Here is a 27,059-nt window from a genome sequence, read left to right as displayed (position 1 = left end):
ACAACATACACATTAACCCAGAGAGAACAACACACACATTAACCCAGAGACAAAGACACACACACTAACCCAGAGACAAAGACACACACTAACCCAGAGACAAAGATACACACATTAACCCAGAGAGAAAGACACACAATAACCCAGAGATAAAGACACACACACGAACCCAGAGACAAAGACACACACAGACACATGATGGTCTCAAACAGTCGTTCTACTATAGTGTAACTTAGACATTACCTTCTATTGTGTCGTTGTCATTAATGGTACATCATGTGAGATACCAAAATTGCATGAAACTTCATATGACATTTATTCTGTAGGGCACATCTGATCCCTTGGTAAAACCCTAAACAAGTTTGGCAAAGTTCATCCCTTTCTATTTCAAAATAAATGTATACACACACACACACACACACACACACACACACACTCACACACACTCACTCACACAAGTGATTTATTGTTTGTATAGATCATTTGCAGTGCCTGAAAAATACATGCCATGATTCATCATAGATTTTTTAAATGTATTTTTATTGGATGACAAAAAGGAAAATATACTCATTCTTTGCCAAAAATATGGTCTCACACACATACACACGCACACACGCACACACACACACACACAGACTTGTTTACAGAATGTGCTGAGTTGATTGATTCAGGTAGTCAGATAGTAACAATGACAGTTTCCTTCATGTTGAATGTGTCTTGTAGGCTTCCACAGACAGGTACAATGTACGATGAATATTGTCTCTGTCCAAAATCTGACTGATTGGCTAATAATGGTTTTTCCATCTATCTCTTCTTTGTGTATCTCTCCCTCCCCCCATGAAGACCTTACCTCTTTGGGGCAGGATGTTTTGCCATTAAAACTCCATGGTGAGTTTTCCCTTCTCACTACCTACCGACCCATCTACCTACCTAAATACCCACCCATCTACCTACCTACCTAAATACCCACCCATCTACCTACCTACCTAAATACCCACCCATCAACCTACCTACCTAAATACCCACCCATCAACCTACCTACCTAAATACCCACCCATCAACCTACCTACCTAAATACCCACCCATCTACCTACCTACCTAAATACCCACCCATCAACCTACCTACCTAAATACCCACCCATCAACCTACCTACTTAAATACCCACCCATCAACCTACCTACCTAAATACCCACCCATCTACCTACCTACCTAAATACCCACCCATCAACCTACCTACCTAAATACCCACCCATCTACCTACCTACCTACCTAAATACCCACCCATCAACCTACCTACCTAAATACCCACCCATCAACCTACCTACCTAAATACCCACCCATCTACCTACCTACCTACCTACCTACCTACCTACCTACCTACCTACCTACCTAAATACCCACCCATCAACCTACCTACCTAAATACCCACCCATCAACCTACCTACCTAAATACCCATCCATCTACCTACCTACCTAAATACCCACCCATCAACCTACCTACCTAAATACCCACCCATCAACCTACCTACCTAAATACCCACCCATCAACCTACCTACTTAAATACCCACCCATCAACCTACCTACCTAAATACCCACCCATCAACCTACCTACCTAAATACCCACCCATCAACCTACCTACTTAAATACCCACCCATCAACCTACCTACCTAAATACCCACCCATCTACCTACCTAAATACCCACCCATCAACCTACCTACCTAAATACCCACCCATCAACCTACCTACCTAAATACCCATCCATCTACCTACCTACCTAAATACCCACCCATCTACCTACCTACCTAAATACCCACCCATCTACCTACCTACCTAAATACATACCCACCATCCCGTCTACCTATAAACCAACCCACCTACTTACTTAAAAGCCCACACACCCATCTACCTACATTCCTACCTACCTAAATACCTTCCAACCCACCTACCTAGCTAAGTATCTGCCCACCCACATACCCAATCTCCTACCCCTGTCCTCTTCTCTTCCATCCCCCCTGAACCCACTCAGCCGACCAGCCAGCATGCTCTGTTGATATGTCCTGGCACCCTATTCCCTGTATAGTGGACTACTTTTTAAATGGAGAATAAGGTGCCATAGGGGACACACAATGTCTGCATCCATAACATTGTTTCATTTGTCTCATTAGTGTAATATGTATTCTGTGAATGTTGTATGTTAAGTCGTCGTCTCTGAGGAAAACACCCTGAAAGTGCTTCTCTTTACTTTTACCCTTTCTTATGTTTGATACCCGTCTCGCTCCGATTTTCATTTACACTCTGTGTGACTTGTTGCGTAAGGTGATTGTCTTGTGTGTATGCCTACATCTGACACACATTACAACAATAAAAGACCGCATCAACTTCAAATGCCATTGGTGTTGTGGTTTGTATTGCGGAAATTACATAGTTTTGGGGGGAGTGGTGAACTGACAAAACCAAAGGTATGATGATGTAATTGAATCTTGTGGGCTCCTATAATGCATTCCTTCTTCATGGAACATGCAGGCCTGTATGTTTAAGGTTTACAACCATCCTCTTTCGCTGGGACCCATATCTACAGCAACAGAGTCGTCACATTTCGGTGATGTTAGCGATGTGTTTCCCGACAGTGCAGCTCGCGAGGGCAGAAAGTCCCGTCTCTCTCTTTCAACGGCGTCTTGTGAAATCAGATGCTTACAAGCTTTTAAATGGAAGTCTCATTCTGACCGAGTTCCTCATGGGCAGATGATTGATTGGCTCAACGGCAGTGCACTGAACCTTTCCTCCTCAGACAACTCATTTTGACTCGTCTCTCTTCCCTCTCTGACTGCCGGCTCCCTCCGTTCACTTCAGGAAATGAATAGCGTGTGGTGCCTTCTCCAGGTCTTGGGTTTCCTCTTTTGTTGTGGCCAGTCACTCACTCAGACTTTTTAATTGAAGTTTTTTTTCCCCCCTTTCTCCTCGCTTTGCTCATTCCCTCACTCTCTTCCGCCCCAGCTAACCTAGGCCCTTAGTGATTTCAGAGAGCAGTATGCTTTTCAAAGGTACAGCCGTGATCATTAGCATGATATACCCCACCGCAGTAACACAAACTGTCTGCCTTTTGCTCAGCCACTGCTCCACCTCAAGCTACCTAGTTAAAACTGTATGGTTTCTGTAACGGCATATTTCCCTGGACCTCTCCCATAATTGCTGCACTCGAAATGGGACCTCCGATCCCCTACATCAGGGGTGGGCAAACTTCTTGGCCGGATTTTTGCCATTTCGAATATGTTTTTCTGAAATCATTTGTGGGCCAGAAAAGGGACAGTTTAAAACAGTACATATGTTTCCATTATCTGTTATGCATACGTTCAATCTAGTTGTAAATATTGTTTAAGTCCGTGATAGGTAGGTTCCGTGTTATTTATTTTTGTATTTAGTTTTTCACCCCAATTTTGTTATATCTAATGTTTAGGGGCCTTTCCTCACTCCTTGAACTCCCAGCAAACTGGAGAGTTGATGTTGAAGTATGTGTCCTCTGAAGCACATCCAATGCCGTTCTGTTTCTTATCATGCTACTCGCTAAACCTCTAAGTCTTGACAGTATGTTTACGCTCCAAAGAAAATGCAGTCTATGCTCTGTAACCTTTATTGAGTGCACAGACACCCAAGCTACCAATAAGCTGTCACTAGAGCGCAACAAGGAAAAGCAACAATTTTTCGACTACTAACCCCCAAACCTTTGGCCGGAGTGGCTGGATTTAAGCCCAGGCTGCAGCAGTGCACCGGACAAGCTGGATCACCCTAGGCCAGACTACATCCCTGCCTTATATTAGTAATTATACTACATTATTTAAAATAGCCAGGATGGTTCCAATTCTGGCTTGTCCGCTGACACATGAAGTCAAATGTCTTCCTCCTTCCTTTTTACCGGCTCAGAATAGAAAAGTGCGGCGAGAAACCTCTCTGACCACCATCCAATAACATGAAACTCACACTAGATTGGCTGTTAAATATAGTGTTAGCGCTAACACGACATGGAGCCTCCATCTAGGCCTCTTCTGGGGTGTGGCGAGCGGACGGGGGCTACAGTCATGCTACAATACATCCCTTTCTCACAACTAATATGATGAGGAGGAACATCAGGCAGGTTAAAGTCTGAGTCTCGGTTCTCTGTATAGGGTACTTGACAGCCTCCGATTCCTAGCCTGGGATGCTCTAACAGCCTTTATTTAGTCAATCAGTCCACTCATTCCGCTCAGCTTCCAAATGGCCTCATCATTACAGCTGACTTTCTGTAGTTCTGGCCTCCTTCCCCAAGGCCGCCTGTGTTTTGGAAGGCTGCTGTAAAATAATAACTGTGACGTTGAGGGATGTGTCCTCCACATGGCTGCCCAAAGCCCTCTGTCTCTCTGTTTGTCTGTCTGGCCATGCCTCTCTGTGTCTCTCTCTGTGTCTCTCTGTGCCTCTCTCTATCTCTGCGCTCTGTGCCTCTCACTGTCTCTGTGCCTCTCACTGTCTCTGTGCCTCTCTGTGTCTCTGTGCCTCTCTGTCTGTGTCTCTGTGTCTCCCTGTGTTTGTCAGTCCGCCCCAGTCACTGATACATATTACCATGTCAATCTGGGCTTTACCTCGACCTCACATCCCCATCCAACGCTACACTGTGCATTGAAAATATGCTCCCAACTGCGCTGCTCTTTGTTCCTGGACCAACCAACAGCAGTGATTCTCTCTCATATTTGTTTATGGCGATTGCCCTGAAAATAAATGAAGGCTGCTGGCCACTGCTCAGCCCCTTCCCCCCTCCCACAGCCCTCCCCCCATCCCTTCTCAACCCCTGCCCCCCTCCGCTTGGCCCTCCCCTCATCCCCTCTCAGCCCTCTCCCGACCTCTCGATGGCGCCTCATGTTTGCCCTCTGTTCTGTAATCCGAAAGGACTTTGATGGTGGATGTTGCAGATTGAATTATGCCCTTGAGGGAAAGCTATTAGCTCAGTCAAGAGTCTTCATTTGTTAAATTAAAAGTGGAAATGACATGCGAGTTGCCTTTTCAGTGAATTAAAGTTGCAGGGAAAATGGAAGTCTCTTCCCCGTTAAGAGGCAATGGCACAAAATAACATCTTGTGGGGAGAGAGAAGGAGAAAGAAAAAAGGGATTTGGCTTCTGTTTACTGACATCCGTCTCTACCATCCCACACCGTACATTTAGGTTTCTATAATTTATTGATATTGGGTTACATTTTTCGTAAGTTACTCTCCTTTGCCAAATGTATTTCTGTCTTTCCAGAGCGGTTCCTATGAACCATATAGAGTCCAGAGTAAAGGCCTGTCTGTCTGGCCTCTGTGGAAACCTCAACACTTTCAAGCCACTTCAAGTGAGACCGAGAGTGAAAAGATGATTTAAATCGCAGATGAATAAACGTTTACGGTCATTTCTACTCGAAGAACCAAGCTGTGATCCCACTCCCACTGGCAGACAGTGGTAACCAAGGACTCTTCAAAGAGAGTAGTTGGTCTAGCTGATCGGTATGGAGACACCACAAGGACAGCTTATCACAGTCAGTGGTGTGTGTGTCTATGGTGCGTGCCTCCCTCTCTGTGGGTTTGTACCCAGGCTAGACCAGCAGGGTAACTCATTTTCCTCTCCCTTCAGCCACAATGCCATAAGAGCCTTTTACACTCTAATTTGTCATTGAACCTTTCCCTCGATTCATGAAAACATGTCCTTTTTAAACAATGTTATTCCTACATTTATTATTCAAGCTTGCCCTTCATCCAAAGACAACAGTGAATAGCAGGGCGATAAAATATCTTCCTTCACACCGCACACAGTGCTGTGTGGCAAACACGTCAGCCCGAGATTTCACCCCAAAACCGAAGTCAAGCCACTCTGGAATTGGATTTGTGTTTCCTAAGGATATTGAAACCGGTTGACCGCAAGGCTTTGAGGATTTCAAATGTTTTCCACTGAGTGAGTGAGACAGTGAGAGAAAGCAGAACGTGAGAGATGAAACCCTTCACTAAAGAAGAACCTGAACCTGACTCCCAAGCTCACACAAGTGAAAATGAAGTGAAAGTATCCTTAATTTGCTAAAGAGAAATCCGGAGCATTGGAACCACATCAGTTTAGTGTCCTGTATTACCATGGCATTGTTCGATATGCAGATGTTGTGTTAGGGAGGGAAGGAGAGAGATGAGAGGTGGATTGAGCAGGAAGCAGTGTTCTGTGTTGGCTGACCCCTGGCCATCCGGCCGAGGCTCTGAGTGTTTTCATTGCTCAGTATCTCCTGGACACGCTGACAGACAGATCCGAGTAGGAGAAGAAGAGAGAGGTCCGTAGAGTTAGCCAAGGTAATATCCTGACATGTTCCCGTTTATCGCTCCATCTCTTCTCTGCTAGCACGGCTTACTGTGGAGCCTGAGAAATATACTGACGCTGTCTGCCTTTTCCCCTACCCACGTTCTACCCAAGTTCCACCCTGAAAAATCCTTCACACGCTTTCTGTCTGCTAAACAAAGACATCAGCATCTCCCCGTGTCCAGGGAGTAATTTATGAGCTGCTGACAGTTTGAAGGGAAGAGGAGGAGGGAGAGTTGAGGCCCGCAACAGGTCATTCAACACCTATTATAGTGTCAGGCAGAGGCAGCCAGGCCAGGGAGAGTTTAACTACTGGATTGGTACAACAGGATGTCGGCACACTGGATTCAGCACAACGGCTCTGGGTAGATGGCGTTCAAACAGTTAGGAACATTGATCAGAATTAGATGTTTGGAAGTTAATTGTTTATTATTTCATTACAGATCGTTTGGGTAAATCTTGTGTGCTCAGAGTTCTGTGTCTACCTGTTTCAAACTGTTTCAGACTGTCTTATGTGTCAGACTTTGCCAGACTGTGTTATTGTGTCAAGGTGTGTCAGAATATGGTATCTGTGTCAGAATATGGTATCTGTGTCAGAATATGGTATCTGTGTCAGATTATGGTATCTGTGTCAGACTATGGTATCTGTGTCAGATTATGGTATCTGTGTCAAACTATGGTATCTATGTCAGACTCTGATATGTGTCAGTCAGTGGTATCTGTGTCAGGCTGTGTTATCTGTGTCAGTTTGTTATCTTGGACTGTGTTATTATATGTTATCTTAGACTGTTATCTGTGTCAGGCTGTGTTACTATGTTATCTTAGACTGTGTTATCTGTGTCAGACTGTCGCCTGTGCCCCTCAGCCTCCTCGTCTGGCTTCCAACAGGCATTTGTTTCTTCTCCACAGGGAGTCTGAATTTAAGGATCTCTTAAGCCATTTCTGGATGGCAAAAATGCAACAGTCTGATTGGTCTCTGAACCCTGTGGGTTGGGCCAGAAGACACATGGGTCAAGCTGCCTTTAGAAATGGCTTTGCTGCTCTGAATGTTAAATGAGGATCCACGCGCTGCTGACTTATGCTTCTTATTTAATCCCTTCACTTTGACGGCCTCTACACCACTCCTGTCTCAGTCCCAAGCTGAAATCTAAAGTCATAGTGCAGCAGAACATTTCAGTCTGAATAGGCAACCCCCACCTCCACACCCCGTCCGTCCGTCTTAAGCGCTCTCTCTCTGGGCCCAGCTGTTCCAGTCAGGTTTATAAGGCTGGACAAAGATACATCTGATCACTACCATATGCAGCCCTATCGTTGCACTGAACCTTTTCTGTGTTCTCTTTCATCCAAGTGGTCCTGACATGTCTGAATAATCCAATAACTCTTAATAAATTCTCTCAAATGGCTAACTCAATGTGAGAGCAGGGGGAGCAGCTGGATCATTAGCAGCGTCTGAGGCATGTTAAAACAAATGATAACCACTATGGCATTCTCAAATATTAGCTAAAAGTGTGTGGGTGTGTGGGTGTGTGGGTGGGTGGGGGGTTGGGTGTGTGGGTGGGTGTGTGGGTGGGTGTGTGTGTGGGTGGGTGTGTGTGTGTGTGGGTGGGTGAGTGGGACACACTATTACAGCTCATTGCGCTGTCATCATGGGTTGGTTTATGTGTACATGGCATGCTTCATGTGGAAATAACGGAATGTTAGCAACTAGCAGCACATTGGTAATACCCACACCTGATCTCATTGACGCTGCAGCAACACATTGCTGACTTCCTTTCATTAATCATTTGTCTAGACTTATTTGTCTCTTTTTGCTGCCAATGTACTGTATTTATGCTTATTCATGCCTCATGTTTATGTTACAAATGTTCTATTTGCGTACTCATAGTTTGTCTGCAGATGTGGCTGTGTTCAGTATAACTCTGTGATACTAGACTGAACAAAATTATAAACGCAACACTTTTGTTTTTGCCCCCATTTATCATGAGCTTAACTCAAAGGTCTAAGACTTTCTCTATGTACACAAAAGGCCTATTTCTCTCAAATATTTTTCACAAATCTGTCTAAAGCTGTTTTAGTGAGCATTTCTCATTTGCCGAGATAATCCATCCACCTCACAGGTGTGGCTTATCAAAATGCTGATTAGACAGCATGATTATTGCACAGGTTTGCCTTAGGCTGGCCACAATAAAAGGCCACTCTAAAATGTGCAGTTCCATCACACAGCACAGTGCCACAGAGGTCGCAAGTTTTGAGGGAGCGTGCAACTGGCATGCTGACTGTAGGAATGTCCACCAGAGTTGTTGCTCGTGAATTGAATGTTCATTTCTCTGCCATAAGCCGTCTCCAAAGATGTTTCAGAGAATTTGGCAGTACATCCAACCGACCTCACAACCGCAGACCATGTGTAACCACACCAGCCCAGGACCTCCAAATCCAGCATCTTCACCTCCAAGATTGTCTGAGACCAGCCACCTGGACAGCTGCTGCAACAATCGGTTTGCATAACCAAAGAATTTCTGCACAAACTGTCAGAAACCGTCTCAGGGAAGCTCATCTGCATTTTGGTCGTCCTCATCGGGATCTTGACCCGACTGCAGTTCGTCGTCGTAACCGACTTGAGTGGGCAAATGATCACATTTGATGGCGTCTGGCACTTTGGAGAGGTGTTCTCTTCACGAATGAATCCCGGTTTTCACTGTACAGGGCAGATGGCAGACAGCATGTATGGCTTTGTGTGGGTGAGCGGTTTGCTGATGTCAACGTTGTGGATCAAGTGGCCCATGGTGGTGGTGGGGTTATGGTATGGGCAGGCGTGTGTTATGGACAATGAACACAGGTGCATTTTATTGATGGCATTTTGAATGCACAAAGATACCGTGATGAGATCCTGAGGACCCATTGTTGTGCCATTCATCCAGGACCATCACCTCATGTTGGAGCATGATAATGCACAGTCCCATGTTGCAAGGATCTGTACACAATTCCTGGAAGCTGAAAACATCCCAGTTCTTGCATGGCCAGCGTACCTACCGGACATGTCACCCATTGAGCATGTTTGGGATATACGACAGCGTGTTCCAGGTCCTGCCAATATCCAGCAACTTCGCACAGCCATTGAAGAGGAGTGGACCAACATTCCACAGGCCACAATCAACAACCTGATCAACTCTTTGTGAAGGAGATGTGTTGCATTGCTTGAGGCAAATGGTGGTCACATCAGATACTGACTGGTTTTTGGACCCCCCCGGACCCTCCCAATACAGTGAAACTGCACTTTTTAGAGTGGCCTTTTATTGTGGCCAGCCTAAGGCACACCTGTGCAATAATCATGCTGTCTAATCAGCATCTTGATATGCCACACCTGTGAGGTGGATGGATTATCTCTGCCAAGTGGAAGTGCTCACTAACACCGATATAGACAGATTTGTGAACAATATTTGAGAGAAATACGCCTTTTGTGTACATAGAGAAAGTCTTAGATCTTTGAGTTCAACTCATGATAAATGGGGGCAAAAACAAAAGTGTTGCATTTATAATTTTGTCCAGTGTAGATTGGACATCATTTGATGCATCCTACTCTTATTCTCTCTTATTCTATACAGTGGACACTTCATCAAACCAAAATTGAACACACTATTTATAGTTAAGTTGTTGGGCTTGATTCCACTAGTATTTTTGCAGTAGTGATTAAAATGTTTTGACTTTAGAACTGAATCCCCTCCAGTGGCCCCTTCCAGTAAGTGGTCCCTTCCAGTTAGTGTGCAGTGCTTTAGCCTTCATGAGCGGAGTGGAAAATGCCATGTTAGTTTTGAGCTTTCACAATTTCACACAAAAGAATGGATAGGTGTGACTAATTATATGATACGTGGATTTGTTTGACTGATTTTGAGCCCCATGTATAATGATGTGGAAATATCCATCTGATTTTACAGGGCTGTAAGAACGGGTATCCTGTCAGATTTTCTTTTTCTGAAGCACATGTGCTTAGGCATGACTTACCACAGAGCTGCCTTGAGCGCATCCTTACAAGTAACAGCTGCTAGTCTTTTCTAATTATACTCCACACCTGTACTCTATCGTCGTAATCACGATCGCCACCGTATTTAAACCTAATTTATCCTCTCTGTTTTCACATTACCTGCTGTGTTGTAAGACCTCGTGTGCAACAAGCTTCAAGCAACCTTCTTTGTTCCCCATCTCCACTTATATCATGTTATGCCGCTTACTGTATCACCTACATCATGCCACTTACTGTATCACCTATATCACGTCACTTACTGTATCACCTATATCATGCCACTTGCTGTATCACCTATATCATGCCACTTACTGTATCACCTATATCATGTCACTTACTGTGCCATTTCAAGAATCTCCTGGGGAGTTTGAGCATAACGGTTGCCTAACGACACCAGCTCAGTGACCTCCTGAGACTTCATTTGGCCATGTGTCATGTTGCGTAAAGACAATGTATTCAGTTCACTTATTCCACCATTCTGGCTGGTTTGGTGTCTTTTGGTCTTACCTATTGAAACACTGGGGAGTTGATTATCTTAACTATCACAGTAAGGTTCTAGACCTTTCAGACTATTGACATCGGAATCATTTTAATAGATTAAACATATGACTGCCCTTGCCAGCCCCTCTTGATAATTGATCTGTCCTCATGAAGGGGAGAACCCAGTGCCCATGTCCCACTAACAGTTTACCACGGTTGGGAGACTCGCACTCATCGTTCAATCTCTCCCTTTCTCTCTCTGTCTCTCTCCATCTCTCCCTCCAGCAAAACCAAGCCCCCTCCTCAGATGTCCCCCAGTAAGTCCAGTGGAGGAGAGTTCTGTGTGGCAGCTGTCTTTGCTCCTTCACGTGCCTGGTACATGACCAACCCCAACATGAAGAGGGAGAAAGGTGAGGAGAGCTTCTAAAGGCTTTCTGGCTTTAGTATCTGAGCCGTTTCCCCGAAAGTCACTATCACTACATGCGATTTGGCCGGGTTAAAGTTTAAAAGCAGTGGAGGAATGGTTCATAGCATCCGTGGGGAAACTTGGCTGTGGGTGGTAATCTCTCTGAGCCTCCTGGGGATTTAGAACATTAAGGACCAGTGAGACGGTGAGTCTAGTAAAACATTTAGCTAAATCACAACGACATGTATAACACCTCTTGTCTGACCCGTCCTGTTCTTCAGACCAGTCCAGTCGGTCAGTGGTCGAGTCCCTCTACATCCTAAGTTGCTATGGCACGCTTGTGGAACACGTTCTGGAACCTAGACCAATCAGCACTGCTCAGAAGATCAGTGATGACACGCCCCTGGAGCTTAACACAAGTCCACGGGCCTGTTGGAACCTGGCCAGGTAACCCACCCTTCTGAACACACTTTACACACGCTACTCTTCTTATGAGGTCCTGACATTATTCCTGTACATATCATTGTATCCCTTACCTTCACTGTAACCCTGAAAACATAACTTGATCTTTGACTGATAAACCTAACTCCTAACACAAATTCTAACCTACAATTGTAGCTTTCAGCATAAATATATCCAAGAAGTAGCGTTTTACCTTATAGGTACCAGCGGACTGTCCTCACAAGGTCACAGTGTTCCTTGTTTCATTCCAATGTATTAATAGTAGCCTGGTAATAAAAAGTTATTGGATAGTAAAACCCCTTTGTGTTGAATCCCGTACGTTCATCCCTCCATGTCATATGAATAGCGGGAACCCGAGAGTGTTGCTGCTATAGCCCGGTTTCCTGTCATCTGACTACAGCCACGTAGCTCTTTCAGAATGTATGCACTTACTGTAAGTGGCTCTGGATAAGTGCCTCTGCCAAATGACTAACAGGTAACTGTAGGACAGTACCACCTCACTGTCAGGAACTACTGTAGTAGGATACCCCCGACACGTGGTGTTGTGTGCCGTTGTACTGCCAGGCTCCAGGGGACACGGTCAGTGTCCACCCAGCAGGGCGACTGCTCTTTCCAGCTGTCCTCCAGACCGCGTCCTGAATGCACTCCTTGGGACCAAATCACTGTGTAGTTGTAGGGGATCACTGATTGGTCAAAAGTAGGTCACATGTAGTGCTCTGCATAGGGAACAGGGGGCCATCTCATTGATTACTGTGTTTCTCTTTTCTGGTTTTTGTTTGAATTAGGACACCGCAGTGGAATGAGCTCCAGCCTCCTTTCCTGTCCAATCACCCTCTGGTACTGGCCTCTGATTTGGTCCAGTACTACCAGTACCTCCTGGCTGGATGTAAGTGCCGGACTCTTGTGTGTTTTCCTGTGGAGGTATGCGCGTTGTCTTTGCACGTGTGTGTACCCGACATCCATTAGGCCAGTGCTGATTCCTACGCTGAACAAATGGTCTGGTCTTACATACTGCTGCTACACGCTGAGGGTTGGACCCTTCCTGTGTTTCTGCATTACTTCTCTGTTCCCTCTTAAAACCCTCCGTGGATATCAGGCATCGGATCTCTTATCACGACGCTTTTCATCTTTTTCCTCTCCGCACATTTTTGGCACGGTCTTCCTCCTCCGGACATGTTAGCATGACCGCGCTAACAGCTCGACCAACTCAACTCATTCAAATGAAGCCAATTAGCCGGGCTCTTAACCCCTCCTAATTCAATAAGAAGTACAAAGAGCACTTTAGGTTGACATGAAAGTAAAAGGCTGTGCTGCAGATGAGGGCCACATCGGGGAGGGTTGGGACCGGGGGGTAGGGGTTGGTGCGGATGCGGTGGGGGTTGGGGGTGGGGGATGCTTGGGGGGGGTTGGTGGGAGGGTTGGGGCGGGGTTGTGGGGTGCACACGGATGGACACGTCAATTGTTCCTTAGAAACATGGCCGTTGTTGCATCAGCTGCATAATCACATACTTGTAATTATCTCCTGAGGTGTCATGCCCCCCCCACCCCCCCCCCACCATGCACCCACGTCCGCTCTCTTCTCCTTCTTTCTCTGTCTTTTTCTTCCACACCCTTCTTCCTTCTCATCTTAGTCCTTTCTTTTCTTTTATTACTTTGTCTTCTTCTTTTCCTCTATCTTTTTTTATTGTTTCTCTGCTTTCTGTGTTTGGTTTTCTTCTACGCTATATTGTCTGGTTACCAAATGGCACCATATTCCCCGCCCTGTGGTGCCTGTTTCCAAGGTTCTGTCTGCTAAAGTAATGTCCTTTATGGGGAAGAGGGGGCCTTTTGCGAAGCAGAGATTCCTGCTGTGCTCAGGGCTAAGCGGGTTGGATATTTTCTCAAATTAGATCCTAATAGTAATTTATGGTGTCAGAGCGATGAAGTCAAATTGCAGTGACGGGTTGTTCAGCGGGCATCAGTGCTAGCTTCGTTGTGCTTCTTTGCTGCGAGGGGGCATAATGGACGAGACAGAGGCATAATGATTTAGTCTCAGTGCTGTCTCACATCGAGCTCCAATTAGTGTTGGCAAAATATCATTGTCCGCTCGCCTCACCTCGCCTGCCCTTCCTTCGCCCCCGTTTCTCCCCGCGGCGCGGACCCTAACGCACCCAGGTCAATACAGTATGCACATAATTTGTCTGCTCTCTAAACAAGACATCTCGTATTTGTTTCCACCCATGGCCTCGCTCCGCTCTGCCCTCCGGGTGTGTCCTGCGTTGACTCAGAGTGCCACCTTCCATTCCTCCGCTCCCTCCTGCTTTGCAGCCGAGCGGCGGGCTGAACGTTCTGTTCCACGACACCGAGCGTCCGCTGTCCTCTCCAGGGGGATGGCTGGGCAGAGAGGAAGTGATCCAGGGGGTCCATGTGTCCCAGGGAGGCGTTATGCTACGCTACACTACCGCGGACCACGGCCAAACGCACAGGCACCCAGGCAGGGTCCGCGGGGTCCGTTGGGTGTGTTGGGTGTGTCGGCCTGTCCACCGGGGCGTAAAGATCAGGGCCTATGGTGGGAGGAGCCGCTGCTCTCCACCCTTCGTCAATACCAGCTAGGCTATCAGGGTCTAGTTCACATAGAAGATACTAGCCTCAATGTCAACAACCAGAAGAAGAGAGTGACGGGAGGGGGAAGCCAGGAACAGAGTGAGAAATGGAGGAGACAAAGCTGCAAAGATGAAGAATTGGAGAAAGAGAAAGAGAGTGAAAGGAAGAAGAATAAACAAAGGACTGAAGCTTGCCGTTTTTGGTGTGGTTCTTTGAGTTAGGTGGGCTCTCTATTATTGGGTTGTGTGGTTGGGTGTGGTTGTCCCACCCAGCTATCTGAAGGTGAATGCACCTGTATGTCACTCTGGATAAAAGTGTGTGCAATAAATGACTCCGCTGAATGGAAGAAAAGAAAGGAAGAAAAACAAAGATGAGGGGGGGTATGACAAAGCACCTTTAGATCTGTTAATAAGTGTGAACAGTACATAGATCCTGGGCCTAGCTAGTTTGCAGAACCTTCCAGTGTCTGGGTCACGTTTGGCTTAGATGCTTTGTGATTGCCAGCGCCGGCTCTCTCTATATTGTATGACCCTTGTGATTAAAAATGCATGTTGCTGCAGAGGGAGGGAAGAAGCTCAGGGTCAGCCCAGCCTGAGAAAGGAGCCTCGCGGGCTGCTGATAAAAGCAGCAGTGGCGCCACTTCATGGTCACTATCTCCACCTGTCCATCTGCCCAGCCGACTAGCTGCGCTCTGTGCCCGCTCCGCTCCGCTCCGGGCCACAGCCGGATAAACCACAGCTCCATCACACTGCTGTGGATGATAAGAGAGAGAGACATGGACACACACAAACACGAGACACGGAGACAGAGATATGAATAGGAGATGGGAAAGATAAAAAAGAAAAAAACACTGAGTAAAAAAACACTGTCCACAATACAGCCTGGAACTAATGATAAAGATAGACATGAAGAAAATTGAAATGTCAAATATTAACAGCTTGCGGTACAAAACAGAAATGCTGCCTCCGCCCAAGTTTGATGGGTCAGGGAATGTCCACTGTGGTGTGGACCGCTCAATTAGCCAGTTAGAAGGAACAGGACCCCTTTTCACTCTGAAGAAACCAAAATAAATGAATGAGGCCAATATGTGTTGCCCTGAGGTGTCGGAGTTGATTTAAACCTGCGATCACATGGCTTAGAACAACACCACCACACGGTTGATGAATGTGAGGCTTTTTCCCCCCTTCCTCATTTGCCCCCTTCATTCTTGAGATTCAGGGCATATTTTCTCACTCTGGTCCGGGTGTTGTTTGAGGCGCGGGGGCTGTATTTACTGAGCTGTCTGCTGCCTTGTGTGTTCAGACATCTCTTCCCAGGCCACAGAACTTTGCGGAGGCAAACACGGCGTGAATAATTTACCTCCCTGCTCTTCCGGCTGGCTCCTGTGAGCTCTCAGAGCAGGCTGGGCACCTCCATGGCGGCTGTGCCAGTCTCTCCCTCAGCCCTCTAACTACCTGTCATAATGTAGCAACCGTAGCGGCTGACTGGCGGGCTGTCTCCGGGGCCTTCCACCATGACGACGCGCCGCCGCCCCGTCAATAACCACTAATTGGCTGAGTAAGAGGCTTCCAAGGCAGACAGGAACTGGTCTTTACCACGGGGGCCGTTTGGTAAAGAGAAACAGAAAGGAGGTGTGGCTGTCGAAGCAAGGCCTTGTCAAATGATGACATCATCCCAACAGGCCCGTCCAAAAGTTCTGGACGGGCTGCCCAAATGTGAGAGCAAGAGTTAGAGTGGAGGGGACAGGCCAGACAAGTAGACAATGAGCCTCCTCAGTACGGAACAGATGAGACCGTTAGACCTGTCACACCTGATCAATACCTGGCCTGGCTTTGTTCTGGTTCTACTCAGGCTACCAGCTGCTACTGGCAGATCGTTCCCTTGGTCAGCAGAACCAGACTACTGGTGCACTCGGAGTCACAGGCTCTTGAAGATTGTTTAGGAACGGTTCCACAATCTCTTTTGTGGGCGTTCTCCAAACGCTAATTTGATTTGCTTTGTAAACACTAACAATTAGGTTTTTTTTAATACTAAAAAGAAATCCTACTTTTTCAAGTGTTTTTGAGTAGGGACAAATGCAATCACATGAAGGTGTTATATTTTACAGTCGTAAGATGCCTTGCACAATAACACAGTGGTTTGTCATTACCGCTTGATCTTTTCCAGATAATTCTTGCTGTCAACCACTGATAAAGCGAGGATGCCTTCCTGTGTTAAATAATTTGCACTCTGTTTTCACATTGTGTGTTTTCATGTATTGTATTCCACTTTCCTGAACACATTAGGTTAGAGTTCTGTTTGCTAACTACTGTATTAACGATTAAAGGGAATATCTGCCCTATGTCGCCACATCCGTTTTAGCCAAATGGCATTGATCCGCCTTGCCTTAAGACTCCGTAATAACCCAAGTATAAGCAGCGTGTACAGTATACTGTCTGGCCACTCTGGTAGATTATGTCTATAACTGTGTAGTGAAGTCATTTTACCTCTGTCCCAACATTCCCTTATGTTCAGACACACACAAAACACCCACACACAGACACACAGCACTAATACAGGACACACATACAGGTCTTTCTGGGCTTGACCCTTGTGGATGACTACTGACTCTCCACTCAGGAACCTGTCCATCCAGATCTCTCTGGCCAATGGAAACCCCCAGCCTCCCCCACACTGTAACTTGACCCAGCCAGCCAGCAACTGCTCCAGAGCATCAATAATTAATTAAGGAACAGCTATTGCCCCCAAGGGTCAAAGAGCAAGATTCAAGAGGGAGAGAGGCAAGGAAAGAGGGGGAGTTGAAGGAAGGGAGGAAGGCAGGGGAGAGGAAAGAAGGAGACAACAAAGAAGGAAGGCGAGTGGGAGGTAGGAGGGAGGATGGATTTCCTTTAATAAGTAACACAAACAGTTATTGTTTTTCTGTTGTTAAAGAGCAGCTAGAGATATGACAAGATTTAGAACCATACATCCCAAAACACACCCTCACAAACCATTACTTATCAACACACACCCTCACAAACCATTACTTATCAACACACACCATCACAAACCATTACTTATCAACACACACCATCACAAACCATTACTTTTCAACACACACCATCACAAACCATTACTTATCAACAAACACCATCACAAATACATACATACCAACATACACCATCACAAACCATTACTTATCAACATACACCATCACAAACCATTACTTATCAACACACACCATCACAAATACATACATACCAACACACACCATCACAAACCATTACTTATCAACACACACCCTCACAAATACATACTCACCAACACACACCCTCACAAATACATACTCACCAACACACACCATCACAAATACATACTCAACAACACACCCCCTCACACACTCATACTCACCAACACACACAATCACAAACCCTTACTCACCAACACACCCCCTCACACACTCATACTCTCCAACTCACACCCTCACAAACTGTCTCCACAGATAGAGCAGGTTAGAGCGGTGAGATTGTCAGCTTTTAGGGCAACGAGGGCAGCCTCTCAGCGCTGAAAGGGTCAGTCGAGGTATTTGTTACAGCAGCGATGTGTGTCTGGTGTCAAACCGACAAACACACCTCCTTAAGAAGCCCCCCAACACCTGCTCTGCGCACGAGAGAGCCACAGAAAAAAGCAAAAGGGCGGGAGGGAGGAAAAAAAGACAGACTGAAGGAGAGGGGGCAGGAGAGACAGGAGCGCCTTGTGCACTCCAGATGAGAACTTGACAACTTTATTAGCCATTCCCGCATTAAACAAATTCACCACGGACTGAGGCACGGGGGCACGGCTGGGCCCTGAGGTGCCAAGAGAAAGACTGATTCTGCACATTAGGCTTCATTCTCCACGCCTGCTTATTCAACCCTGCAACGACTCCATCTGTCTGGGTGTCTCTGCCTGCACCGCTGACGGGGCCAACGCACGGACATACACACATGAGGCTGCCTGCGCTCGCATGCACTTACACGCGCGCGCACACAGACACGCGCGCGCACACAGACACGCGCGCGGCCTCTCTCACTCACACACGTTGTTTCACACACCCAGGCACGCATATGTCCACATGCCCTTCTGCTGTTTTCCCTCCCTTCTCCACCAGACTCTCAGGGACACACAACAGTTGGACACATTTTAACTATATGTGTCTCTGTCTGTCTGTCTGTCTTTTTAGCTATGTGTTTCTGTCTCTCTGTCTCTCTCTCCTCTGTCTCTTTCTCTCTCAGTCTTGTATTAAAGTCTCAGTCTTCCTTATTGTGTGTCTTTAGTGGTGCCCCCTGGAAGCCCTGGCGCCATCACCCGCCACGAGTCTTACGACAGCTTGGCGTCGGACCACAGTGGGCAGGAGGACGAGGAGTGGCTCTCGCAGGTGAGACAGGCGCTGCCGAGCTGGCACATAATCACCAAAAACTGTGAGACTGTTATGAACTACCAGCACAAACTGACCTGAATCAAGTCATCTGAAGGAGGGATGGTTAGTTGCCACTAGATAACGTCTGTTCATGCTGGGCTAGAACCAAAATGTGGGTATGGATTGAGAAATACTCACAATATATTGGAACATCAAGGCGTTGACATACTGTGTATTCCATTTTCAAAACCTAACTTGACTCTCAGCTAACTTTCTTTTCTCTCCTAAAAGACAGGCACTAGCTGGTAGGGAGGTCATTTTTGAAGTAGATGGCCTTTGAATGTTTTAATCCTTGTTTTTGTCCATATTTGTCCGGTGTATTGAGATGTGAACTGGAGGGGTGTATCGTTGGGATGTATAACCTTACAGATATGTTGATATGACTCCTCTGTCTTCAGCTTGGTTGCCCCTGTTCATTACCTTATGCCTGGCCTGTGCAGGTAACCATTTCTTGTGTCAATTATTTATTAAATAATAATAATGTATGACATTGAAGAGACACATTTAAGTCGCACATGACTGACTTACACTCATCCATGCATACTTTTTACATATGGGTGGTCCCAGCGGGGATTGAACCCTCACCTTTACCACTGCACGTGTCATGTTCCACCGCTTGAACCACAGAACCATATTTCTGGCCATTTATAATAGATTGGGCTAAATGTGTCCCACTTACGCTGTGGCTTGCTGTGGTTAGTATATACTATAATATCCAAACCATCTATCGCCTTTCTCTAATCTCCTGCACCAAATGTAGTGAAACTTGGCTGTATTCACGGTTGTCCTGTGCTGTTATTAGTCAGTGACATCTTTGGTGTTTTAGGGGGGCAGCCAGGCCTCTAGGGAAGGTCTCAATAACCTGGGACCGGGACGCCATTTTCTTGGGCGTCTGAAGATACTGTGAAATCTCCTGGAATTCAGTAAAACAGTTTAAATTCCTCCAATTTGTATAAGAAAGTGGAGATTGTGTATTCCACGTATTAATCTTTTAATACCATCTCTTTCAGGTCTTAGTTTGTAGGCATGTTGAAGTGCACAACTCATTTTGAAGGATTCTTCTCTTAATGTGCACAGCCTTAAACAGAATGAGGCTATTTTAGTCTTATTCTGAAGAAGGTTTGCATTAGAAAACACCTGAATGCACTCATGATTACATTCCATGTACGCTACCGTTCAAAAGTTTGCGCTCACTTAGAAATGCCCTTGTTTTTGAAAGAAAATCCCTTTTTTTGCCTTGAAGGCCAGCATCCTGGAATTGCCTCTTCCCTGTTGACATTGAGACTGGTGTTTTGCAGGTCCTATTTAATGAAGCTGCCAGTTGAGGACCTGTGAGATGTCTGTTTCTCAAACTAGACACTAAAGTATTTGTCTTTTTGCTCAGTTGTGCACCCCAGTCCTCTTTCTAATCTGACAGTTTGCACTGTTCTGTGAAGGAAGTAGTACACATTGTTGTACGAGGTCTTTCATTTCTTGGCAATTTCTTGCATGGAATAGCCTTCATTAGCCTTTCAAAAGGATGAACTTGGATTAGCAAAAACAACGTGCGACTGGAACACGAGTGGTAGTTGCTAATGGCCGCTGTAGGCCTGTGTAAATATTACATGAAAAATCAGCTGCTTCCAGCTTCAAGATTCATTTAAATCATTAATAATGTCTGAGCTTCTGATCAATTTGATGTTATTTTAATCAACAAACATTTGGGGAATTTCTATGTGACCCCAAACCTTTGAACAGTAATGTACATCAAACATACCATCTAAGTGGCTAGTAGAATCCTAACCTAGTAACATTGAATTTTTAATTGGAGTTTTTGGATTGCATGAACAACACAAATAATTGGGGTGAGGAAGCAGGGCTGTGTTCAAACAGAAAACACAATGTGTGCTTCAGTCCTTCACCTTCCCGGCTTGGTACTTTGGTGGGGTAACCTAGCACTTAGGTTAATTCTCATGTTGCACCTACCCTAAATTATCTGTGAAGCATACCCCCCCGGCCCCCACCGGTCCAATCTCATCATCTCAACACCTTCCAACAGGCTTGGGGACGTTAATGATCAGGTCCTGCGCTCTCTACACGCCCCACATTTGTATCTTATTTAACTGAATGGACAAGCTAGTGTCCATTTATTCCCACATTTCCAGCTGCACCTGAAAACAGACTTAGGGAAAAATACAACAATTATAGATCAATTTCTTAAAGCTCTCTGTTATTCTTTGATACTATGTCAGAGTTGTCAAACCTGTTCTATGGAATGTTGCGCTTGATTGACCCAAGATTTCAGATTTGTTTGGAATTCCATGCACCTGGTTGTCTAGGTGTCGATTGAAAGGAAAATGCCCAAATAAGCACGCACTTTGCCTCTCAGGTAAGGTTCTGGACCGGCTCAGGACATAATCTGAGTGACTAAGACTACTTTGTTGGTCTGGGTGACCATACCTCAAAAAACCTAGAAAACAGAGATTTCATGTTGGGCCTCAAGGTTGGATTTTGGGCCCTATACTGTTTTAAATATGCTTTCAGCACCTTGATTTGAAAATATGATGTTCATTTTTGGAGATATGCTGATGAAACACAACTGTACTTCATCTCTGTGTCTCCTGATGATCTTTACCTGACATACACCTTGATTGAATGTAACACTGACAGAAGTACATGGATGGCCAACAAATATTGCAAAAAAAAATAAAATACAAAACAAGGGTTTTGGTAATTAGTGCCACTCCGTATAAAAATAATCTGACTGAACATTTGCTTTCCCTATATTTAGATTCCAACCACAGTAAAACCTAGGGCTGATTTTCAACTCTGACATTAGTTTTGAGGCCCACACACAATGTGACAATTCAGCCTTTTATTGCTTTAACCAGGAAGTTGTGCCAACATTTCAGAGGAAAACCCTTTCTCTATTTTCAACCTAAGTAAACTTTCAGAGGCCCAACCTGCTAAAGGGACAAGGAAATCCCTACCGGGGATGCCTTCTTCCCAGGGTGGTTTTGGGCCAATATACACCACTTCCAAAGGACGTTTTTTTTGCAACGCTGGCAGTTAAACAGCCTTGTCTCAAACCCAGCCTCTACTGAAGCCATCAAAGGAAACTGACAACCCTATGGCAGAGATATTTAGGTTATGTTGGTATTGAGTCAGAATGGGAATCCTCAGCATGTTGGTCACGCTTGTCCTCTGGTTTTATCCCAACACATGCTTCTCATCGCCTTTCACCTTCTATTCTGAAACCGCAACAAAAGACAGTAGAACTATCCTGATCAATTATAGACAGGAACCTTTTAAGGCCCCGCTGTCAGTTTCTTTTTGTTCCGTACAATACTCTGGAGGGTAAATGCTCAAACATGTAAAGTATGATGATAATGGCTACATTGAGTTAGAGTACCGCTGCCTTGTGGATTTCATTATATCATATCCCTTCATTAGATTATAAGGAGCCTTCAGCATGGATTCTAATGCCACTTTATGACCTTTGGTGTGTGCCGTCCGTCTGGGTGCTGTATTGTAGAATGAGAGGATGTTTTGTGTGAGTCCCAAATGTGTCTGAATTCCCATTATAGTGTACTACTTTTGACCAGGGCACATATGGCTGTAGACAAACGTAGTGCACAACGTTGAGTGCCATTTTGGACACAACATTGGTGCCTTGTGGAGTAAGTGGCTCTCAGGGCCGTCAGCTGAGAAGATGATCTGAAGCAGCCTTCACCCCTGCATCAATTCATCAAGAATGGCTTTGACAGTCATGGCAGGTGACAGCTATGGGTTAATGCAGTACCTACCAACCCTCTGGAGAATGGAAGATATGTGTCTCCGTTCCTACCTCCTGCATCATACAATGGCTTAGCATTGTATCAGATCCCTAAGCTCTTACACTGACCGTGGTAAAAATAGGGGAGCTGGGATCGGCAAAGCAGACAGACAGGAGGGCAAAGGAGAGGCCAACATTTGTCCTAAAGATGTCATGTTAATCTATGGGGCTGGACCACACATCTTAATCTATGGTTTACTGACACACACATCCTTCTCACTAGCTTCATCCATGGCCTAATTCAGAAGTACACACACAGACACACACTTTACGAACATGCAGTATTATGGGACCCTAAGCTCTCTTGACTGTCTTGGAGTTTTTACAGTGAGACAGAGAAGAGCACAGGAGAGGGAATAGGAGAGGCCCGAGGGGGGAGAAAGAGAATGTGAAAATTGTTCTGTCCTTTCTTCCTACTCTCCACATCCATGTTTTGTAAAATGACTGTGGGACCTCTGGTACTGTGGGACCTCTGGTACTGTGGGACCTCTGGTACTGTGGGACCTCTGGTACTGAGGGACCTCTGTTACTGTTGGACCTTTAGCGTCTGCCATCACTGAAGACCCATATTTAGTTTGTCCCAAATGAAGTAAAGCTACAGTGACTGCCCATTACGGTGGTTTAATGTTGCCGGCAGTCTAATTGATACAGTGCGGCTCTTACCAGGTGGAGATAGTGACCCACACTGGGCCTCATCGTCGGCTGTGGATGGGCCCTCAGTTCCAGTTCAAGACCATCCACCCCTCTGGTCAGACTACAGTGATCTCCTCGTCGTCCTCTGTGCTGCAGTCCCAGGGCCCCACTCACATTCAGCAGCCTCTGTTGGACTTTGACACTGACGACCTGGACCTTCACAGTCTCAGGTAGGCAGATAGTCACGCTTTCACAGGTTCTTGACTCTGTTGTACGACCCCGTTTCCAAAACGTTGGGACGCTGTGTAAAATGTAAAGATAACGCAGTGGTGTTCAAATCATTTAATCCCTATATTACATAGAAAATGGTACAAAGACAACATGTCTAATGTTGAAACTGAGAAATGCTATTGTTTCTTGAATAATACAGGCCCATTTTGAATTTTATGCCAGCTACACGTTTCAAATAAGCTGGGGCAACTCTACCATGCAAAGAAGAAACCATATATAAACAAGATCCAGAAATGCTGCCTGCCTTCTCTGGGCGCAAACTCATTTATGATAGACTGAGGCGAATTGGAATACTGTCCTGTGGTCTGAGCAATCAAAAACCTTTTGGGAATAAGTTTTGGGCTACAGAGGAGAGGGACCATCCAGCTTGTTAACAGCACACAGTTCAAAAGATAGCGTCCGTGATGAGGTGGATTAGTGCACATGGGATGGGTGACTTGCACATCTGTGAAGGCATTAATGCCAAACAATATATACAGGTTCTGGCGCAACATACTCTGCCATCCAGACAACGTCTTTTTCAGGGAAGGCCTTACTTATTTCAGCAAGACAATGCCTAACCACATTCTGTACTTATCACAACAGCATGGCTCCATAGTAAAAGTGTCTGGGTGGTAAACTGGCCTGCCTCCAGTCCAGACCTGTCACCCATTGACAATATTTGGCACATTATATTATATGTCAAAGGTGACCCTGAACTGTGGAGCAGCAAAAGTCATATTGCAAGCAAGAACACTAATACATTTAACTTTAAAAACTACAGCCATACAGAGTATTATAAAAAAACACAGTGGTAAACATCTTTTTTTTTTTTAAAACAACTTTTTTAAATGTAATGCTTGCATCAAATTCTAAATAGGCATGTAGTTTTCCAAAAACAATAACATTACTCAGTTTCAGCATTCAATAAGTTGTCTTTGTACTATTTTCAGTTAAATATTGGAATAAATGATTTTGCACATCATTGCATTCTGTTTTTGTTTGGATTTTTACACAGTGTTTCTGGGAACGGGGTTGTACAATGTCATTTTCTGATTCTTTCTGGTAAGTCCACTCCTAGTGGATCAGTCTCTGATAACCCATGCTGGCGTGTGTAGGATCCAGCCGGTGCGTTCTGAACCCGTCAGCATGCCTGGTTCCTCCCGTCTGGTGACAGACCGAAGAGGACAAGGGACACTCATGGACCCAGGATCTGGTAGGAACACGTTCCCCCTATTTTCTACTGTTTGTCTGGAGGTACAGCACCTGTCAAAGGTCTGTCTGTCTGTCTGAAAGCATGTCTATCAGTGGTATGTGACTGCCTACAGGTGTCCAGTCTGTGTACACACACACACTGGAGTTTAAAACATACTACAACCCATTGACCTGTATCATAACAATGTAATAATGTGGCTGTGGGCCTACTACAACCTTTGTGGTTATCACCAGACACACAAGCTGTAAAACCAGCCACATTATGATCATCAAGTGGGACTTTTCACAGTCCACAGACAGAAATGGCCCACCATCATACCCCTGATCATAACCTTACATTATGAACAGATAAGTCGGCATCCTAGATCTGTCTATTTGATTAAATGGATCTTCTTTAAAGGGATTTTGATAGTGTCTTTTTTCTTCCTGTTATGATGTTAGGGTTTAATCCAATCATGTTTAGGTGAGAGGCTGGATGTACAGTATTGTTCTCCATGAGATATCTCTCCTGTAGTGTCCACCCAGACCTGAAGGCTTTCCATTTACTACTAGAGGACCAGAATACTGTTATACTGATCTTGTGATAATCACAATTGGATTTAATGCAAGCGTTTTTATGTCACTGGGAAGCCTCCATTAGATTCAATGTGAATCTTATGTTTCGGTATTTTAGCGGATTGCTGTCAATAATGTCCGATCTTCTGGATTTTTTAGGGTGTCTCAGGGAGAGGGGGATTGCTGAAAAAACACATTTCCAAATTCAGACATCCATATAATAAACCTTAGAAATCTGGAGATTTAAATCCTGAATGCTGATTGGTTGCGATTTATGACAGTATGACATCACTTTTTACTGTTCAAATTTTCTTGGTAATTAGATTATAAAAGCAATAAGTTATCTTGAGGGTTTGTGATACCTTGCTAATCGTGCTTAAGAACAGCGCTAAGCCGTGGTATATTTAAGCATATACCACACGGCCTTATTATAGATTCAAAATAGGAGAAATACAAGCTTTTAACCATTACAGAATGATTGTGACTCTAGGATTGAGCAGATGGTGAAGTTATTTGATGGAGAATATACACGAGCCTCATCCTGTTTGAAGGAGACATTGTTTTATTACCACTGTTCAGCTGAAGCACTGCATTCGAAATCACCAACGCGGTATGTTCTAACCTGGGTTGGATCGGAAGACTCCCTCACCCATTCTTCCCTGACTGTCTTGCTTTCTGCCTTCCTCTCTCCTTGTTGTGTGGAGAGGAGAACGGAGAAAGGGAGAGGGGAGGGGGTGGAGAGATGAGAAGAGGGCAGTGATTTTTATCAGTCTCAGGTCTCTGGTCTGCCACCGCCGTGGCGCCTCATCTTATCACACACATCACTTTTGTCTTACCTTCAAAAGGACAAATGTATGTCTTTACTGTGCATTAGTGCAGCGCGCACTCGTGTGTGGGTGTGTGTGTGTGTGTGTGTGTGTGTGAGAGCATGCATGCGTAGTGGCAGATGGTAATGTAGAGACTCTTTTCTGTCATTGGGAGTCAGAGGTGATGAGTCATCTGCAGTCTACTGTAGTGATTGCTGTGTCCCCAGCAGCCACATGACAGGGTGCATATTGACTGGACACATGACTCAGCACATTTTTGGGGGTGGGTGGAAAGTAAAGGAAAGTAGAAGCTGTACAGTCTCACCCCCCCCCCCCCCCAACAAAATCAATGCAAAGTGCAGCCACCATTATCAATATGTAGACACACAGAATCACTGAGGGAGGATTTCATGTGTCTGTGTGGATATATAGATATGCGTGCGTGTTTACCTGGCTTATGTGTGTGTACTTTCATAGACTGTGGGAGTGCCCTGGTAGACTACACAGTAGCATTTTGTGGTGCGGTAGGTGAAAGAAACAAAGCTGGAGAACACAGACAGAAAGGCTCTTAATCTGGTCTGATAACTGCATGACTGCTTTATTATGACTCAGTGGAGAAAACACCCTGCTCCTTGTTCTGGACAGAAACTTCTTTAGCCGCATGCCATGTTGTTTTTGTTGGTTGTTGTCCCTCCTGCCAACGCTGTGTGTTTTGGCTGTTTGTGTGTGTGTGTGTGTGTGTGTGTGTTTGTATGTGTGTTTTGGCTGTGTGTGTGTGTTCAGGCTGTGTGTGTGTGTTTGTTTAGGCTGTGTATGCGTGCGAAGGTGGGCATGGTTTATTGGATGCAGGGGATCTGTTTTTATTGGTGAACTTGCCAGAGACTAAAACCGGCCTGTTAGAAGATGTTGATTAATGTGTAATGTCCCTGAAAACATATGGAAGGAAGTGGAGAGAGAGGATGCCTGCATGTCAGGACGTAGTGATGACCGATGTGTTTCTGGGAGTTGGTGGGTAGAAGAGAAGCGCAACACCGAAGACA

At 45.4% G+C, this 27,059-nt stretch overlaps 1 protein-coding gene across 3 annotated transcripts in view; it reads left to right on the top strand.

Annotated features, from left to right (window-relative positions):
* The window catches only part of bcas3 (BCAS3 microtubule associated cell migration factor), a 274,108-nt gene that overhangs the window by 106,075 nt on the left and 140,974 nt on the right, over positions 1 to 27,059 (top strand). For 2 of the 3 annotated variants that reach the window (XM_010868099.3, XM_010868284.3), the window contains exons 17-23: positions 844 to 888; positions 11,123 to 11,247; positions 11,525 to 11,690; positions 12,491 to 12,591; positions 18,584 to 18,684; positions 23,207 to 23,403; positions 24,562 to 24,659. In XM_010868099.3, coding sequence (XP_010866401.1) covers positions 844 to 888; positions 11,123 to 11,247; positions 11,525 to 11,690; positions 12,491 to 12,591; positions 18,584 to 18,684; positions 23,207 to 23,403; positions 24,562 to 24,659 — 833 coding nt within the window. The remainder of the gene's footprint in view (positions 1 to 843; positions 889 to 11,122; positions 11,248 to 11,524; positions 11,691 to 12,490; positions 12,592 to 18,583; positions 18,685 to 23,206; positions 23,404 to 24,561; positions 24,660 to 27,059) is intronic. The other variant, XM_010868161.3, reaches the window with a different exon arrangement.

This window comes from Esox lucius, chromosome 1 (assembly GCF_011004845.1).
Source record: "Esox lucius isolate fEsoLuc1 chromosome 1, fEsoLuc1.pri, whole genome shotgun sequence".
Taxonomy (NCBI): Eukaryota; Metazoa; Chordata; class Actinopteri; order Esociformes; family Esocidae; genus Esox; species Esox lucius.
The sequence above is the reverse complement of the archived record's forward strand: the minus strand, read 5'-3'. Positions and strand labels throughout refer to the sequence as shown.